The sequence below is a fragment of the Rattus norvegicus genome, chromosome 1, assembly GCF_021556685.1.
Source record: "Rattus norvegicus strain SHRSP/BbbUtx chromosome 1, alternate assembly SHRSP_T2T, whole genome shotgun sequence".
In the NCBI taxonomy this organism is placed as follows: domain Eukaryota; kingdom Metazoa; phylum Chordata; class Mammalia; order Rodentia; family Muridae; genus Rattus; species Rattus norvegicus.
Window position 1 is genome coordinate 186,027,501 of NC_141534.1, and position 19,500 is coordinate 186,047,000.

At 46.3% G+C, this 19,500-nt stretch overlaps 1 protein-coding gene across 2 annotated transcripts in view; it reads left to right on the forward strand.

Moving 5' to 3' along the window:
• Window positions 1-19,500, forward strand: part of Vps35l (VPS35 endosomal protein sorting factor like) — a 104,119-nt gene that overhangs the window by 40,611 nt on the left and 44,008 nt on the right. The window contains 8 exon segments of one of the 2 annotated variants that reach the window (NM_001399656.1): window positions 4,970-5,016; window positions 7,119-7,230; window positions 8,327-8,443; window positions 9,746-9,799; window positions 12,054-12,134; window positions 13,595-13,657; window positions 14,436-14,521; window positions 18,921-19,001. In NM_001399656.1, the coding sequence (NP_001386585.1) occupies window positions 4,970-5,016; window positions 7,119-7,230; window positions 8,327-8,443; window positions 9,746-9,799; window positions 12,054-12,134; window positions 13,595-13,657; window positions 14,436-14,521; window positions 18,921-19,001 (641 nt within the window). 2 annotated transcript variants of the gene reach the window in all.

The window sequence follows — 19,500 nt, forward strand, 5'->3', positions numbered from 1 at the left end:
ACAGTACCTCTCTTGGGAGTTGATCTTGGAGAAGTAACAGTGAGCATCTCGCCCTGAACACTTAGGTTCTTGTGGTTGTAATGGTACAAAGCCAGAGGTAGGCAGCAGGGCCTTGGTTATGAGGGTCTGTGTGTATTGACATGAGGCTGTTCTCTTACATAGCTGAGCAGAAGCAGCAGGTCTACTCAATTACTGTGTGGGTCGTAAGCCATTGAGTAGCCTAGTGTCAAAGTAAGGGCTTTGATGTTGGCGTGATTGGGTCTGCCCTCAGCTCTGTGACCATGTCATGGGGCAGTGGATGCCGGCTGCCTTGCTCCTAGGCTCTGAGAGCATGGTACCTTTATCTGTGACAATTTCTGTTTTCTAGTTTGTATCTGGACTAAACCAATACAGTGCTTTTCCTGTGTGAGTGGGTGTCCTACATACATCCTTATGTTCAGTTGGGGTCTTGCTGGAAACCCAGGCTGGCCTGGAGCTCATGATCCTCCTGCCTCAGTCTCCCAAGTACAGAAATTACAGCATGTGCCACTGTCTGCATAGTCTAAAGGAAAGGAGTTTGAAGAGCTGCAGGGTGCTGTGTGTGTCCTTAGCAACCACATGTGGTCACCTCCTGGGCAAAAAAGGTGCCACAAACTCCACTGTGGAAATAACCCCTCAGCCTTCCTCTGAGTGACTGAAACTCCTACGAGCAGGATTAATGCATTGAAATGAGATCACTTTTTTTCTTATTTTAATAAAAGACAAAATCAGATGATTAAAAAAAAAAGAAAAAAGCAAGGTGGGCGTCATAGGCGCCCTGGCTTTTATTTGAAACACCAGGAATCTCAGAGGAGACAGAGGCTGGGAATAGAACTTTCGGGGGTGGGGGTGGGGAGTACCACATAGGAAATCATCATGCAGTAGAAGTGGCTGAAAAATTAGGTCACCTAAATAATGATAAACTGTGTTCTCGGGGCACTTAGGGAAGGGACTTGCAGTATCTTGTTAAAAAAAGTTAATCATTTCCAATAGTAGATGAACTGATGTCAGTTTGGAAGGTGGAGTTGAAGGGACCATGTGACAGTGTTTGGTGCTAAGAGCTGTTGGATAGCTGGGAATGAGGCAAGAGGAGGCCAGAGCTGTGTGTCTTTAGCTGAGCCTCCAAATAGGGTGTTGTAAAGTCTGGTACACAGCTCAGGCAGGTGCGGTGGGACTGTAGCTGCAAGCACCTGATGTATACATTGCAAACAGGAATAGAAATTCTCAGCCAGGTGTGCCGTGGCAGGACAGTAAAGCCAACGTTTGGGAAGTGAGGCAGGAGGATCATAAGTTTGAGGCTAGCCTGGGCTACATAGGAGGACCCTGTCTCAGTGATAGTGATGATGACAGTGATGATGGTAATGACAGTGATGACAGAAATTTAAAGTGTAAGAAAAGGTGATTATCTGGAAGACTTTTCCTATTATCGTTTGAAGGCAAGACTTTCCTTCCTTTCTACAGCTGAAATGAGATTGTAGTCAGTAAAAGATTGCCACTTCATTTCAGCACACCATGCACAGAAAAGGCACATCACACACAGTTCGCTGTAGGTGATGGGAAAAAAAATCCCCTGAGGAACTGTGTTGCCGCGTATTTAGAGGAGGGAGTAAGGGGGGAAGGCCTGGGCCCAACTTCAGCTGTGATTCTTAAAGAGTCACAGGGTCCCTCCTGAGTCTCATAGTGTAGCTTGTAGGACAGAAGAAAGTGCAGCCCAAGGGCTGGCCCTGGGAGGTGGACAGTGGGTCTGTTGTGCCTTGGGTTGATGACTCCATCCACCTCAGTTTTGGCATCTGCAAAATAGGCATACTTTTATCTAAGGATTATGGTTGGGGACTATGATGTTAGTGGCTTTCATTGTGGTAGGTGATCCTGGAAGGCCTTGCGGAAATAAATGGAGACCTGAACTTTACTGAAGAACAGGGGGCTAGCAGGGAGGGGGCCGTGCTAATTGGTAGACACGTGCATGGTAAGGCTCCCACAGTACTTGAGAAGAGGGGGCTGCAGTGTCAGGGTCAGGCTGGGTCCAGCTGCAGAGGTGATTAAAGCCACATCCTGAAAACAGGGAACCCTGGAGGATTTGGAAAGAAGATAGTCTGAAGAGAGCAGTGCTCTGAGGAGTGGCAGGTGGCAGAAGCATACCAGCTTGAGTTAGGGAGGGGAGGGTTGTTGATAGCTGTGACAGACAAGAAGGGGGATGGATAAGTGTGCTAGTCTAGTCAACATGCAGAATTGTGAGAGAAAGTAGCCACCTAAAATCCTGCCATCTGTAAATTGTCAGTGTTCTGTCTCAGGCCCATTCCTACCCTGTTGGGTTTATATTCTTTCCCACCGCCCTGTGTTTGCATGAGATCTTACGTGTGTCACTTTTCTGAAGCCTTTCCCTCCCTTGGCCTTGCAGCACACGCTCCCCTCGTTACCCAGTGAACTCTCAGGGAGCTCCGTGACTATCAGTCATTTCTGGAGGTGCGTGGAAGGCTGTGTGACCTTGTGGAGTAGGCAGCTGAGTCACAGACAAAGGGAAGTCTTTGAGCCTGTCATACAGCGATGGCTTTGTTGAGGCGCACCTGGCGCCATGTCTGGGGATTGCTCTGGTTCAATTATCCAAATTCTGTGTGTGCTCTTACCATCTTGGCTTTACAATGGAGGTGGCCACAGCTTAGATATCACACAACTGAAAGGAGGCCAGCAGTGTGGTACCAACTCTGAAACCAACAGGTGTCTTTGAACTTGTCTCTTCTAGGAGTCTCCTGATAGACTGACCCAAGGAACTGTTTATTCTAGTCTGCTTTCTGGAAATTACTCCTTAAACATTGTAAAACATAGGACAGGCAGGGTGACATAATCTCAGTTGTTGGAGGTTAAGGCAGGAGGGTTACCTCAAGTTTGAGGCCAGTCAGGGCTACATAGTGAATCTGAGGTTGAGGCTAGCCTAGGCTACATAACAAGATCCTATCTTGAAAATGTTAAAAAATATAGGTCCGGCGAGATGGGCTCAGTGAGTATAGACACTGTGGTAAGACTACACAAGCCTGCCATCCTCCCTACCTTCTTCTCCCCTGTACCCCAGACATTGGTCAGTGTGTTACCTTTACTCCTTCAGTCATACTCCTTCGGTCGGTTTTGAATGAGTGTTGTATGCTGTGGAGTATCACAGTTGTATAGAAGGTTCCTTTCCCAACCTTTCCGAGACTGCACTTAGTGTTAGTCATCAAGGGTAACTTTTCATGTAGCAGTGGGTCAGGAAACCATTGAGACAGCCTCTTAGCAACAGTCGGGATGCTTCTGGCTGTGAGGAACAGGTAGTCAACAGGCCTGACTGACAAATCATAGTTCCATATATCCTTCAACAGCAAGGCATTCTGGGCCAGGCAACCTCCGTCTGTCCTTCTGTTCTGCAGTTTCCTCCTAGGAGCGAGGTGTCTGCAGCCTCTCTAACCCTTACATCATGATTTGTTTTTTTTTTTTTTCCTCTTGAAGTCCTTAGAATGCTTCCCAGCCTGTCTCAGTGGCCAGAAATGGATCACATGACCAAGTCTACAAGGAAAATCAGAGTGAGGCTGCCATAGCTTGGTGGAATATTTGTTAGATAACTCCCGCCCTCCAGCAGGGGAACACAGACTGGGAGACCTGAGCAACAGGCTTTTGCTGCCTTTGATGTTCTGGGGGCCTTGAAGGCCAAGCAAGGTCGAGATGCTGCAGCTGGTCTCTGACGAGGCCTCCCTCCTCTGTGTGCAAATGGCTGCATCCTTCCTGTGTCCTTTCCTATGTGCATATACCTCCCTGCTCTCCCTACCTTCCTTCATAAGGATGCTAATCCTTTTGGATGGAGTCCGACCCTGATGACCTCAGTTAACCTTAGTCCTTCCCCAAAGGCAAAGGGCCACCACTTCCTGCTTAAGGTCTCATTGGAATTAGAGATGGGGCCACATGATTAGTCCACAACAGGATCTATTTGATGTGGGACACAGCCCAAAATTTAAAAAGGGATCCTAAAAATGCCCGGGCAGTTATTTTGACTTCAGGGTCAAACCTCATTTCTACTCCTTAGAGCAAGCCCTTGCCTTGTCTGGCATAGCCTGTGTGTGCAGGATTTGCTGTTTTCCAGGCCTCCAGTTCAATGACAAAGCATGTAGAAGAGAGGAAAGTTTTCTAACACCCGAGGCTCAGTGTCTAGAAGGCTAACATTAACCCTTCTGTCCTAGGCTTGACCTTCTCTGTATACAAAACTGTTCCCAAACCACTGCCCTAGAGGCCACTTCATGCATCGATTTTTTTCAAAACAAAACATAAAACCCAGGACACTTTTGAAGACACGTCATTGTCTTAAGATAGCTCCAAAGCCATTAGTACCCAGGAGTAAACCGTTCCCTTTCAGCGGGAAGGACACTCTTGGAACTTAGGAAAGGACACGTGGCAAAGAATGTACTCTTTGGTGCCGGCTCATTTGGGGTCGCTGCTGGCCCTGATTGCTGGCAGTGTGACCGTGACTAAAATCTGTTGTTGTGCCATGCCTCAGTTTCTCTTCTGTGAAATGGGAGAAGAGTCGTGCACCTGGGTGGGAAAGGTGAGAACACAACAGCAAGCTGTTGTTCTGTGACTAGTGGGCACTGGGCTGTGGCCTGGTGTTTGTCGATTGCTCTTTGACTGAATTACTGAGCAGGCCACAGGCCCTTTGACAAACAGGTAGAAGTGTCATACAAACTTAGGAACTTTCCACCCTTGTCTTGCCCATCGTTCTGTAGTGACCGTATGGGTAGGATGATGCCACCCATGTCCTCTGTGAGTGTGGGCAGACACATCTCAGCCGAGTCTGTCTCCACTTTGGTGGCTGGAGAGGCTGGTCCTGACCCTGGACGCACCTGATGCCCAGCCCCGGTTCTTTATCCATCCCTTTAATGCCTCGGAAATGAATTGAATCCGCCATGCTGATGCTTCCCTCTTAAACTTCTAGGCTTTGCTGACGGAGATGATGGAAAGGTGTAAGAAACTAGGGAACAAGTAAGTACTTTAAAGACTGTAAGGCACGGGCTTGAAGTTGGAGTTAGTGGCTGCATATGCATGTGTGTGTGTGTGTGTGTGTGTGTGTGTGTGTGTGTGTGTGTGTGCATGTGTATATGTGTATGCCTACCTGTGTGTGTGTGTGTGTGTGTGTGTGTGTATATGTGTATGCCTACCTGTGTGTGTGTGTGTGTGCGTGTGTATATGTGTATGCCTACCTGTGTGTGTGTGTGTGTGTGTGTGTGCATGTGTATATGTGTATGCCTACCTGTGTGTGTGTGTGTGTGTGTGTGTGTGTATATGTGTATGCCTACCTGTGTGTGTGTGTGTGTGCGTGTGTATATGTGTATGCCTACCTGTGTGTGTGTGTGTGTGTGTGCATGTGTATATGTGTATGCCTACCTGTGTGTGTGTGTGTGTGTGTGCATGTGTATATGTGTATGCCTACCTGTGTGTGTGTGTGTGTGTGTGTGTGCGTGTGTGTGTGTGCATGTGTATATGTGTATGCCTACCTGTGTGTGTGTGTGTGTGTGTGTGTGCGTGTGTGTGTGTGCATGTGTATATGTGTATGCCTACCTGTGTGTGTGTGTGTGTGTGTGTGCATGTGTATATGTGTATGCCTACCTGTGTGTGTGTGTGTGTGTGTGCATGTGTATATGTGTATGCCTACCTGTGTGTGTGTGTGTGTGTGTGTGCATGTGTATATGTGTATGCCTACCTGTGTGTGTGTGTGTGTGTGTGTGCGCGTGTGTGTGTGTGTGTATGCCTACCTGTGTGTGTGTGTGTGTGTGTGTGTGTGCATGTGTATATGTGTATGCCTACCTGTGTGTGTGTGTGTGTGTGTGTGTGTGTGCATGTGTATATGTGTATGCCTACCTGTGTGTGTGTGTGTGTGTGTGGACATGTGTGGACATGTGTGGACATGTGTGCGGGTGTCTAAGTGCATGCACAGACGCCAATGTTAGGTGTCTTTCCCTGTTGCTCTCCACCTTACTTTTTTGGAGCTGGGTCTCTCATGAACCTGTAGCTCACTGATTCCGTTAGCCTGACTGGCCATCAAGCCCTAGGTATCTCACTGCCTCTGCCTGCCCAGCAGTGGGGTTGCAGGTGTGCACCCCCACACCCAGGTCTTTATAGAGGTGCTGAAATTTGAACCCAGCTCCTCATATGGGCAGTAAGCACTTTGCCAACTGAGCTGTCTCCTCAGCCATCACTTGCTTCTTTCTGTTCATGCTTTTGACCTTCTGCCTCTAACGTGGGGTGACAGGTGAGCCTCTGGAGGTTCAGAACAATGGAGTCGGATTGCCTGGTCTCAGGCCTGCCTCAGCTCCATTCCATCTTAGCTTTGTGATCTTGGGCCACTCACCTGACAGCCTTGTGCCTCAGTCTTCCCCATCCACAAAATGGGGGTGATACTATTAGCCTTTTCCTTATGGGGCTGTGGTAAGTGGTAGGACCAGGTTGTACTTGGTCCTCCTACCTCCTGGGTATATGAGATTCTCTTTTGCTACTCTTTTGGTGGCAGATATGTCTGTATACATCCTTGAGTGGGTTTGTTCTGCCTCAAGTACCAAAAATTCAAAGGTCTCTTTTCATTAGAAATTCCTTTTATAAAAGGTACATATTTGTAGCAAGGCCCCAAGTTGTTATTGAATATTGAGTTTTGTTAGTACACCACCCTCTTGAAGGCTCACTTCTACTTAAGTGGATCAGACTGTAGCTGATCTCCCGTCTGTCCATTTAGTTAATTCAAACATTGTCAAATTCCAACAATCAGTGGGTCTGTGGCAGCCTCAGAGGCTGCCCTTTGCAATGTCTGCTGCTTCGATTGTTTTTTCTTTCTAACCTTCCATTAAAAGCTGTCAGTCACCCTTCTTGGAAGTATACTTCCTAGCATTAAATGTGGCTTGCAAGTCCGGTCTGGTGACACTTATCTGTAATCCCAGAATTTGAGGTGTAGAAATGGGAAGTCTGTAGGTTCAATGCCAGCCTAGGCTACAGAGAAAGACTTGCTCTCACTGTACAAACAGAAGTAAATAAATAAATAAATAAGAGACTTGCATCTGAGGAAGCTTTGAGTGATTAGTGTCTGTGTCTTGCAGTGCTTTGCTCCTGAACTCCGTGATGTCAGCTTTCAGGGCTGAGTTCATTGCCACCAGGTCTATGGACTTCATCGGCATGATTAAAGAGTGTGACGAGTCTGGCTTCCCCAAGGTAGGCTCTGGACTTGCTGCCTAATGGGAGGAGAGACAGACAGTGCTTATCTGATTGCCTTGGAGGGTAGAGACAGGGGTGGGGGCAGTGTGGGCCTAAAGAGACACTGAAAGCTCGGTTTCCAAAGGACACGATGGAAGATGGCTGAGATTTGGGGTCATTCATGCTGTGTCAGTGCTGTGCATAAATGCCGTGTGGGGACTTGAGCTCAGAGTCTGTGAATACTCACTGAGGAGTACTTAGGAAGGACTTCAGTCACATGTCTTTCAAATGCATTTGCTTTTGGGCTATGAGGGCTGCACAGTCAGTTAAATACTTGTACAAGCTTGATTGAGGACCTGAATTTGATGCCTGTATAAAAGCCTGGAGTGATACCGTGTGCCTGTCATCCCAGTGCTGGGCAGGTAGAGACAGACAGACCACTGGCCAGTCAGCCAGCCTAATTGGTAATGTCCAAGTGCTAATAAGAGACCTTGTCACAAAAACCAAGGCTCTTCCAGAGGTCCTGAGTTCAATCTCCAGCAACCACATGGTGGGTCACGACCATCCATAATGGGATCTGAAACCCTCTTGTGTCCAGAGACAGCTACAGTCTACTCATATACATATATGTACTCATATACTCATAAAATAAATACCCAAATCTTAAAAAAAAAAAAATTGAGAAAAAACCAAGGTAGGCAGCTCCTGAGGAACAGCACTCAAGTCTGATCCATGGCCTTTTCATATGCATGCGCATATGTGTGAACACACGTATTCTCGCTCCCTTGTCCCCCCAAAATAGTGGAAACTTCCTCCAGATTAGACCTGCAGAGTAGACCACTCTCCTAAGCCGGCAGCTCACTTTGAGGTGTGCTGGGGCGGAGCTCAGGCTCCGACAGATGCAGATGATCCTCTGCCCTGAGATGCTTTGGCAGCCGGAGCCAGCCCTGAGTTTCTCAGAGTCGTTGAGTGGATCCATAAAATCTCCGAAAGAAGCCTTGAGAAGGTTTCCCTGGAGACAGACAGACGGAATGTTGGAGCCTTTCCTTTTCTTGTTAAGTCTCGTTATTTTGACTCACATCTCTAGTAACACAACTGCTTGCTGCTTTCTTAGCATCTCCTTTTCCGTTCACTGGGCGTAAACTTGGCCTTGGCGGATCCTCCCGAGAACGACCGACTTCAGATTCTCAATGAAGCTTGGAAAGTCATCACTAAATTGAAGAGTCCTCAGGTGAGTGGGCATTTAGACTGTAGAGCCACTGTTTTTATAGAAGTTGTGTAATATACACTTAATTTTAAACAATGCGTGTGGGTGTTTTGCCTGTGTGTGTGTCTGTTCACCATATGTGTGCAGTGACTGTGGAGGCCAGAAGCAGCCATTGGGTCCCCTGGGACTGACGTTATGGATGGTTATGAGCCACCACATGGGTGCTGGGAGAAACCTGGGCTCTCTGCAAAGAGCAACAGTTGTTCTTAACTGCCAAGCCATCTCTCTAGCTCCATACATTTTGTTTTTATTTTGTCTTTTTTTTTTTTTTTCCGGAGCTGAGGACCGAACCCAGGGCCTTGTGCTTGCTAGGCAAGCGCTCTACTGCTGAGTTAAATCTCCAACCCCACATTTTGTTTTTAAAGAAACGAGCTTTAGCCCTCTGTGGTGCTTCACATCTGTAATTGCAGTGTTCAGGAGTCTGAGGCAGGAGGATGAAGTGTTTGAGATCAGTCTGTGCTACATAAGGGAGACCCTGCCTCAAAAAACATGGGTTTAACGTGGATTCTAGGAATCAACCTAGGTTGTTAGTCATGGTGGCAAGTGCTCCTACCTGCTGAGAGCTGTGTCCCTGGCCCCTTTAAGGACTTTTGAGACTTTTTCATGAGAGAGATTTACAACCCTTCTGTACATCAAATGCTTTATTTTTAAGGCCACAGGCAAACCTTGAACTCTCAGTCAGATCTCCCCTGGGGTTCTGTGCTGAGGAGCAAGGGCTCCTCACATCTTGGTCCCTTTGCTCCTTAAGTCAGGCAGAGCTGCCTAGATTTGCATCTTGGCCTAAGGAACAATGCGGAGATCAGAATCTGCAGTTAGCTTCGGGCTACTTGTTTCCTTTTATAGCTTGCTTTTCATGGTGACACATGTCAGTCAATTAAGTGGCTTGCTGCTCTGACCAAGTGCGGGGGCAGAAGGAACCTAAGGGAGGCAGTTTATTTTGGCTCCCAATCGAGAGGAAACGATCGTGAGGGCAGGGAGGTGAGGTGGCAGAGGAACTAGGTTCACGCGGTAGGGGCTTGTGCTGTGTGTAGCCTGTTACAGCTCGGTGGAGTCGGGAAGCAGAGAGACCAGGCTGGAGGCCAGGACCACCTCCTCCAGCTCTGCCTCCCCACTGTATGTTCTACACCCTCCCAGAGCAGCCCCAGCATGGGAGCCTGTGAGGGACATACTCCAACCGTAAGAGTCAGCCAGACAGCCCGTCTCTCTCCTACAGCTCTGTTAAGAGGTGTTGTGCTCACCCTAAAGCTACTTTCCCTTTCTTTGTAGGACTACATTAATTGTGCCGAGGTTTGGGTGGAGTACACCTGCAGGCATTTCACGGTGAGTATGACTGGGGTGGTTTTCCAAAGGGTTCTGTGCTTTAATGGTTACCACAGCAACAGAGTCTGCCCACTTAGGAATGTTGCAGTGGTACTTGAGCTGGGGCCTTGCTGTGTTGTTCGGACAGGTCTCCAAGTCCTGGGCTCAAGGAGTAGCTGGAGGTATAGGCACAAACCACTCAGCCCAGCTCTTAGAAGTCACTGTCTGAGGAGCGTTAGCATGTGTTGTGAGCAAGTGTGTCTCACACTGGCATGACACTGCCACATCGGGCTGGACAGTGCTGTCAGACGAGGCTAAACAGCCACTGGGATGCTGAAGTGCATGTAGAAGGCAGCATTTCCCTCTTTTAGAATTTTTATTTAATATTGTTGTTTAGCATTTTCAGACATTCAGAGCCTGCATATGCTTCCCACCCACAAGCAAATACCAATACTTCTCTTCCTGGGTGCAGACTGGACCGTAGTTTGGGGAATTTTGGAATCATCATAGAAGGACTTTAGAAGCAGGAAGAAGTGGGTTCTTCTGACCTTCTTGGCAGAGTTAACTTGTTTTAAAAACATTAAATAATTTGGTGTGCATATGTGTGTACTCTCTATGCACACATGGAGGTCTTTTTTTAAGTCTTACTTCGTGTGTGTGTGTGTGTGTTTGTGTGTTTGTGTATGTGCGTGCGCGTGCGTGTGCATGTGGCTGTCTGTCTGTCTGTCTATGGGGGTGTTGCTGCATGCATGTATGTGTGTGCCTGTGGAAGCAGAAGTGTCAGAGTCAGGTGCCTTCACCTACACTCACAGGCCTTTATGAGCCTGTGGGTATTGACTTCAAACTCTGGGCCTCATGATAGATAGGAGAGACTGCTGAGCCGTCTCTCCAGCCGTCCATCTCATTTATCGATATTATAGGTGTATGGGAGGGCTGTGTGTATATGAACACGTTTACTATCAGAGGCCAGAGGAAGAACCATCTTACTCTTAGCCTCACTTCCCTGAGGCAGAGTGAGTTCTCGGAATGTGGCCCTTGCTGTTTTTTGAGCAGGTTGGTAGTCAGCAATCCTATCTCTAGTCACCCTGTTCCCAGCTATCTCCAGTCGTGGAGTTACAGGTACACAGAGCTGCTCCTAGCTTCTTATATGGGTGCTGCGGACCCCAACTCAGACCATTATGCTTGAGCACCAAGCCTTTTGCCAGTTAGTGCAGGGTTATGGCTTGGATGTTTGTGTCCACCCTGCCTCCTGGATTCACATGCCCAAACCTGTTTGCTGAGGCCTTAGTATTAAAACCTGGAGCCACAGGCAGCTGCCTATGGCTCATGCTGTTGGCTGGCATTCTGAGCGCAGGTCATACATACCAACTCTCTTTAACTATCCCAAGGACGCCAGTGTAATTTAGAAAGATGTATCATGTCATGTGAATGGCACCCTCTTGGGTAGGATTAGTAGCCTTAAAACAAAATCCCAAAGGAGTCCATTGGCCCTTCCATCCTTAGAGGGCCCTGTGCAGGAGTTGTTAGTGAGAAGCAGACTTTCTGCAGACTGAGTCTGTTGGTGCCCTAATCTGAGACTCTGAGCATCTAGGGCCACCATTAGGAAAGCTCTGTACCTTAAAACTACCTCCACATGGCGTTCTGTTATAGCAGACAGAATGAGTTCCTGTACACACACTGAAAATTCGGATCTCAGAAATTTTGCTGTCATGAAATGCCGTCTGTCTCTGGGATGAATGTGAAACTGTTCTTCACTTGCTGGTTATGTAACAATAGGCTAGATTTGGGCTCTACATGGCTAAGTCCTGGCACAGATGACTAAAGTGAGCAGTTAGGGCAGATGGCTTGTAAGGGGTGAGTCTACACTCTTCCCACAATGTGGTTCACTTTCCAGGTGCTGAGGCAGGAACCTGGGCCAGGTAGGCAGAAAGTAGCCTAAATGACTTTATATTTGTGGACCAGTGTTCAGTACTGACTAGTAATGTAGCCATCTTGGAGGGTAGGGGAGATGTGTACTAGACTGAGGCCGCGGATTGGATTTTTTTTCCTTGTATTTATTCTTTCAGAATATTTGAGATTATTTCCTGGAAGGTGTGCGGCTTTTTATTTGTCTGTTTCTTTGGTTGGGTTTTGGTCCTGGGATGAACCCAGGGCCTTGCATGTGCTGCCAAGCTGTCTACTCAGCCCGGTATCATGGGCCTGTCAGTGTTTCCTCCCAGGAGGATAGCCAGTGCTCTCAGCCTGACAATAGAGCTGGTTTATGTTCCCTGTACAGAAACGAGAAGTTAACACTGTTCTGGCTGATGTCATCAAGCACATGACTCCAGATCGAGCATTTGAGGACTCCTACCCCCAGGTAACAAGTTTGCACTTCCCACTTGTGCCTTGGTATCATGTACAAGTCCGAGGGACAGTTCAGGAGCAGGTCTCTCCCCACCTTGTTTCTGAGCAGTTCCAGGCTAGCTGCCTGTGGACTTTCCTCCTTCTCTGTTTTGTTTGTTGGTCATCTTTGTTCCTGGGTGATGGTACTGTATATAGACCAGACTGGCCGGCCTGGAACTCACAGAGACCCCCTGTCTCCTGGGTGCTGGGATTGGAAGTGTCACCGTGGCATTGGGCTTTTTAATATGGGTTCCAGGAATCAACCTTAGGTCGTTAGTCTTGGTGGCAAGTGCTCTTACCTGCTGAGCTATGTCCCTGGCCCTTTTAGGACTTTTTAAGCCTTTTCATAAGAGAGATTTACAACCCACTCACTATCTCCCTTCTAGCAGTCACCTTAGTCTTTCCCTCAACACTCCTGACCAGCTCTTTTCTTAAGAAGTGAGCTTGTACAATTCTAATTTTTTGCTTATAGATCTTGAGAGAAGATATGGCAACAGTTTCTAGTACATCAAGGAGTTAGTCAGGAAATGTTCTGGGTAGCATCCAAAGGCCAAGAATTGCTTTTTATTTAGAAGCAGCATCTTCCTGGTTCTCCCAGGCCAAGCTGTTTTTGGCCAGGACTCTGTATACCTGGGATAAAGGCAGCAGCCAGGAAGCTCTGGGCATTCCTGAGGCTTGGTACAGATCTTTGGGTCAGTGACCCTTGACTCCACTGGTAAACTCTATCATCTTCCTCTCACTAACGTAATAAAGAAATACAGGACCATGGTGCGCTACAATAGGAGATGGCAGTTTGTGGCCCATACCCACTTGTAGCCCATCACTACTTTGTTTAAATAAAGTTTTATTAACACATAAACACTCATCTATTCCCATGTTGGTTCTAACCGCTTTCATGCTTCACTCACAGATTGAATAGTTGTGTGAGACTATGGTCTGCTAGACTAGCAGCAGAGGCTGGGATGAGATCCAGGGGTGTCGTTCAGTTGGCAGAGTGCTTGTCTAGCATGTACAAAGCCCTGGAGTAGATACCCCAGAGCCACATAAGACAGGCGTTGTGGCACATACCTATAACCTGAGCATTGGGGTGGCAGAGGTGAAAGGATTAGAAGATCCAAGATATCCTTGGCAACACACTGTGGCTCAAGCCACCCTGGGCTTCCTTTTATTTTGAAAGATAAGCAGAAAGCACATGGGTGGTCCTACTTAATCATCATGGGACACTGCACCCAGGAGAAGGGACTGAGCCCAAGACACATTCCCCGCTGAAGGATGAGGTAGAGAAGGCAACTGACTGAGTCAGGCCTAACCTGATCTGTTTCCTTCCTTGAGCAGTCTGGGCTAACTGTTGTGATTCTAGTGGGGCGTGCTGAAGGAGGGCTTCCTTTTTTGAACACACAGTTTTTATTAAGCAACTTGTGTTCTGTTTCACAGCTTCAGTCAATAATTAAGAAAGTCATCGCCCACTTCCACGATTTCTCAGTTCTTTTCTCAGTGGTGAGTAGCATCTCCTATGACCTTTTGAGACGAGTGTCTTCTGTTGCACTAATGTTTTCCTGTTACCCAGGCCAGGAATACTTAGTAGACTTTGTAAAAGAGGCCCTATCCATTTAATAAGCAATTATGTTCCAATGACTGAAGCACCATTAGGAAATACAGTACACACAGACTGGAAGAAAAATGCTGTTTCTCTTTAATTTCTTCCTCATCAGAGTGGTGTGCACCCCGTATGCCGCAGGTTGAGCACCTGTTATCCAGATGCTCAGGGAAAGAAGCATTTCATACTTGGTATTTTGTTCTTAGATTTGAGGACTTTCATAGGACCCAAATCTAAGCATAGAATTCACTTGTGTTTCATATATGCCCTTACAAAGCCAGAGTTTCATACAGTAGCCTAATAATTCTGTACAGGAGACTAATGATGCAGCTCAGGGGTGTGGCTGACATGTCCTGGGCCCTACCAAACTGTGCAGCAGCAGCGACACAGAATGTCCTGAGAGAGAGCTTGAGGCATCGCGTTGACACTTTCCTGAAAATTATGGAATTGAGAACATCTATTTCAGATTTTGGATCAAGGCTGTTTAGTCTGTAATCATTAACAACAACAACAGCAGCAGCAGCAGCAACAACAACAAAAGAATTCCAAGCCAGGTCTTCCAGGGACTCCTGGGTGTTCCTTCTGCTTATCTGACACCTCCCAACTCCCAAAAATGACCCACAAATTCTTTCTTTCTAGTTGTGTCAGTTACACATCAGATGCTTTCTCTACTCCTAGGAAAAGTTTCTACCATTTCTGGACATGTTCCAGAAAGAGAGTGTGCGGGTGGAGGTTTGCAAGTGCATAATGGAAGCCTTTATCAAGTGAGTACAAGATGGCACAACTGGCGGCCCAGAGTCCTAGTACCACTCGAACTGTGTTAGTGGTTTATGTACTCTGAAGCCTAGTGCTGTAAGCATGCCTCATCCCTGAAACACCTTAAGCAGAACACACTAAGGGCAGGTGCCCTGCTAGCCATGCCGGCCACAATGGCTCAGTCCTATAATCCCATTGCCAGGAGGCTGAGGCAGGCAGATGGTGGGTTCAAAGTTAGCAAGACCGTGTGTGTGTGTGTGTGTGTGTGTGTGTGTGTGTGTGTGTGTGTGTGTGAGAGAGTGTGTGTATGTGTGTGAGGGAGAGAGAGAGAGAATTATATGTATAATACATGTTATTTAAGTATATGCATATACATATACTTATATAATATATTATTATATTATATTTAAATATTTAAATTTAAATATATTATAGATACAAGCATATTATATATACATATTATATATTATATATAACATATGTAATATATTATATGTTTATATATAAAGATTATTTAAAGTAATTTAATAGGTACTAAAATAAAAATAAAAAAGAAGATAAGCCGAGCAGCCTTGGGAATAGAGCAGTAAGCAGCATTCCTTTGAAGTCCTTTGGTTTCTGCCCTGACTTTTCTTCATGACAGACTGTGAGCTGTAAACTGAAATGAACCCCTCTCCCACCATTTTTTTTTTCTTATTGGGGGTTGAAAAAAATGTGTTGGTAGTTAAGAGCTCTTGTTGCTCTTGGATTGGCCCAGGATTCAGTTCACAGCATCCTCCTAAGCTCACAACTACCTGTCACCCCAGTTCCGGGGCCTGATGCTGTCTTCTGAGTGCTGTGGGCATTCGCTGTGTCCATGATGCAACAGGTGCCTGCAAGCTGAACACGTAGACACGTAAATCTTTACAGTTTTGTTTTAAATATATATGTGCGTGCGTGTGCCTGACTTATGTGTACTATGTGTATAAATGTATATGTGCGTGCGTGTGCCTGACTTATGTGTACTGTGTGTATAAATATATATGTGCATGCGTGTGCCTGACTTATGTGTACTGTGTGTATAAATATATATGTGCGTGCGTGTGCCTGACTTATGTGTACTGTGTATATAAATATATATGTGCGTGCGTGTGCCTGACTTATGTGTACTGTGTGTATAAATGTATATGTGCGTGCGTGTGCCTGACTTATGTGTACTGTGTGTATAAATATATATGTGCGTGCGTGTGCCTGACTTATGTGTACTGTGTGTATAAATATATATGTGCGTGCGTGTGCCTGCCTTATGTGTACTGTGTGTATATATGTATATGTGCGTGCGTGTGCCTGACTTATGTGTACTGTGTGTATAAATATATATGTGCGTGCGTGTGCCTGACTTATGTGTACTGTGTGTATAAATATATATGTGCGTGCGTGTGCCTGACTTATGTGTACTGTGTGTATAAATATATATGTGCGTGCGTGTGCCTGACTTATGCGTACTGTGTGTACAGGAGCCCATGGGCATCAGAAGAGAGCATCAGATCCTCTGGAACTAGAGTTCTAGGTGGCCGTGAGCCACCGTGTGGGAGCTGAACCTGGAAGGAAATGCTCTTAGCTGCTGAGACATCTTTCAAATCCCTTAATAATTTTCTAAACATCAGGCATCATTTTAAAAGTTAGTAATCAATGCTTAAGAAAGCAAAAGAAGGTTGGGAGAGATGGCTTAGCAGGTGCAGATGCCTGCCACTAAGCCTGGTGACCTAAGTTCAGTCCCCAGAACCCATATAATGGAAGGAGGGAACCAATTTCATACGCATGCCATGGAACACACACACACACACACACACACACACACACACACACACACACACACACACACCAAAATAAATAAATGTTTAAAAAAAAAGGCTAAGTATAAATTACCACATATATTGACAGGATGCTGGTGCTGACCACTAGTTCCATGCCTTCATCATGATTTTAGGAACCTTTCTTTGCATTAGGTTTGTTCTGCTTCAGTCAGGGTCTTAAATAGCCATGGCTACCCTGGTACATTCTATGTAGCCCTGGGTGGCCTTGACCTTGCAGATGAGCTTGTCTCAGCGTCCCGAGTACTGGGGTCGCAGCAGTCGGTTTGCTGCCACATGCACACTGAAGGAGATGCACATCCGACTGCTTACTGAGCAGCATTTAGAGATGGAAACAGGCGTATGCAGAAGGAACCCGTGCCAAGAAAGCTTCTGTCTTGGGCCGGGCACATAGCAGAGCGCTTCAGGTTCCTTTTCTAGTTGAGTTCCTGTCATTTTCTTAAGTCCATGTTTCTTTTCTTTTTTAAAGATTTATTTATTTATTTATTATTTTATGTCTGTGAGTACACTGTCTTCAGACACACCAGAAGAGGGCATCAGATCCCATCACAGATGGTTGTGAGTCACCATGTGGTTGCTGGGATTTGAACTCAGGACCTCTGGAAGAGCAGTCAGTGCTCTTAACCGCTGAGCCATCTCTCCAGCCCCCAAGTCCATGTTTCTTTTTTTTTTTTTTTTTTTTGGTTCTTTTTTTCGGAGCTGGGGACCGAACCCAGGGCCTTGCGCTTCCTAGGTAAGCGCTCTACCACTGAGCTAAATCCCCAACCCCAAGTCCATGTTTCTTAAAACCGTTTACTGGTAGGGTTCCATGTAATGTACAGGCAGTGCACAGCCATGTCTGGTTTTTCACAAGGCACCAGGGATTTGAACTCCAGTCTTCTTGCTTACGCAGCAAGAATGTGTTACCTGCTGAGCCGTCTTCCCATCACTTTAATTTTAATTTAGTTGTGGTTTTTTGGGTTTTGTTTTTTGTTTGTTTGTTTTTATTCTAAGGCATTAAGTGTTGAAGATAGAACCTTTCCTAGCCAAGCAGATCCATGAACTGCCTGTCAAACCGTGGAGACTGTCCCATGCGAGTGTGTCAAGATCCCATTGTATGTGGACATTGTTCTAGAACTAGGGAACCTATAACCTTGCCCTCATGCACATGGTGGCATGAGATTGCAGTTCCAGATACTCAGGAAGCTGAGGCAGAAGGATTGCTTAGGCCCTAGAGTTTGAAACCAGCCTGGGCAGCACCACCAGATTCTATTTCAGAAAACCCAAAGCTGGAATAAAACCCCTCAACCTTGTAAGGGATGAGGCTGAACGAAAAGACATGATAATTAAGGGAGGAGTGTGGGTGAGATACAGAAACAGGAAGAGAGAGCGTGTGTGTCATAGGAAGGAGGAGGAAGGAGAGATGAGGGTGACAGTCTGGGGACACAGATGAAGCCCATTTTTAAAGTTACACACTGATGCACACTGATTTAGAATGTAGTGGACAGCATGTAACTAGTTCAGTTTATCAGTGATTTCAGATCAGTTCTTGTAGGGGAAGGCTACAGTGTAAAACAGAAATTGCTCTAAATAGGGAGTACATAAATATAGGTGAGTTTAGAAAATTGAGTTTAATGTTACTCCAAAATATTCTGTTTATTGTTATCTTCTTATTTTAAAAAGGTTTTTAATTACTTTCATTTCTGTGTGTGGGCATGTGTGTGTGTGCACAAGTGCAGGTATGTGGGTATGCATATGTGTACACATGTACTTATGCATGTGTGTGTGGGGGCATGTGTGTATACACAAGTGCAGGTATGTGGGTATATGTATGTGTACACGTGTGTTTATGCACATGCATGTGTGTGTGCATGCATATGTGTATTCACATGTGTGTGTGTATGCTGCAGGGCAGGTAGGGACGTCAGAGGGAACTTGAGTTAGCTTTCTACTTCCACCGTATGGATTGTCAGGCATAGTGGCATCTGCCTTTACCCATCCCGACCTTCTGCTTACCTTTCTAGAAGATTAATTCCTGGCCTGGTATGACAGTCCATGGGGTAAGGCACTTGTCATGCAATCCTGAACCTGAGTTCCACACACATGTTCCTCTGACCTCCACACACATGTTGCAGCATGCCTGCACACACCCACACAAATGCATACCATGATGATAAATGAATACAAATGTTTAAATGAAGTCTTTCCTAAAGATTAATATCGACTGCTTTATCTTTATTATACTTGGAACGAATACACCTGCTTTACATGAAAGTTCATTTTGGGAGTCTGTCCTCTTATGTCACGTTTTGTCTGGCACTTAACTTTTGTGCAGGTTGTGGGCAGCTACAGAAAGTGTTAAATGTACTATAACTTCCTGCGATTTTGCAAGGAAGAGCAGTCCATCGTGTAAGGAGCACCTTGTGCCGTACAGAAGGACTGAGAGCAAGCCAGGGCAGCATGTCTCACAGATGCACTAGGGTTCCTAGACATACACACATAGCTGAGGAGAACCCGACCTGCTCTTTCATGACCATGGACAGAGCTTTCACAGTTGTCTCTTAATGTCTCCTAGGCACCAGCAGGAGCCAACCAAGGACCCTGTCATCCTGAATGCCCTTTTGCACATTTGTAAGACTATGCACGACTCTGTGAAGTAAGCTGCTCTTAAAACTGAGTTGCAGTATAGCTGGGGTGTGTTAGGGGGTGACATCTGTGAGCAGCTGCTGCAGACAGTTCAGTGTGGTCCTGATTCCTGAAAATGGGTTGGAGAGAGAGCTCACTGAGTAAGAGTGTTCTTGTTCTTATGGTGGATTTGGTTTGATTCCTAGGCTCACGTGACTCACGTAACTCCAGTGCCAGGGTATCCAACATCTTTTCCCCTCTGCAGACTTCTGTGTACACATGGTGCATATGAACTTATACAGACTCACAACATACACACAAAACGGGAAAAATGAAAAGAGATATCTGCCCACAGGGGCTGGGGGGATGGTTCGGTTGATAAAGTACCTGTTGTGCAAACAAGAGGACTTGGGTTTGGATCCCTGGCACCCATGGAAAAACTGGATGCTGCTGTGCACATCTGTAACCTCACTGGTGGGGAGGCAGGGACAGGTGGATTCCTCCAAGCCAGCCCAACAATCAGAACCAAG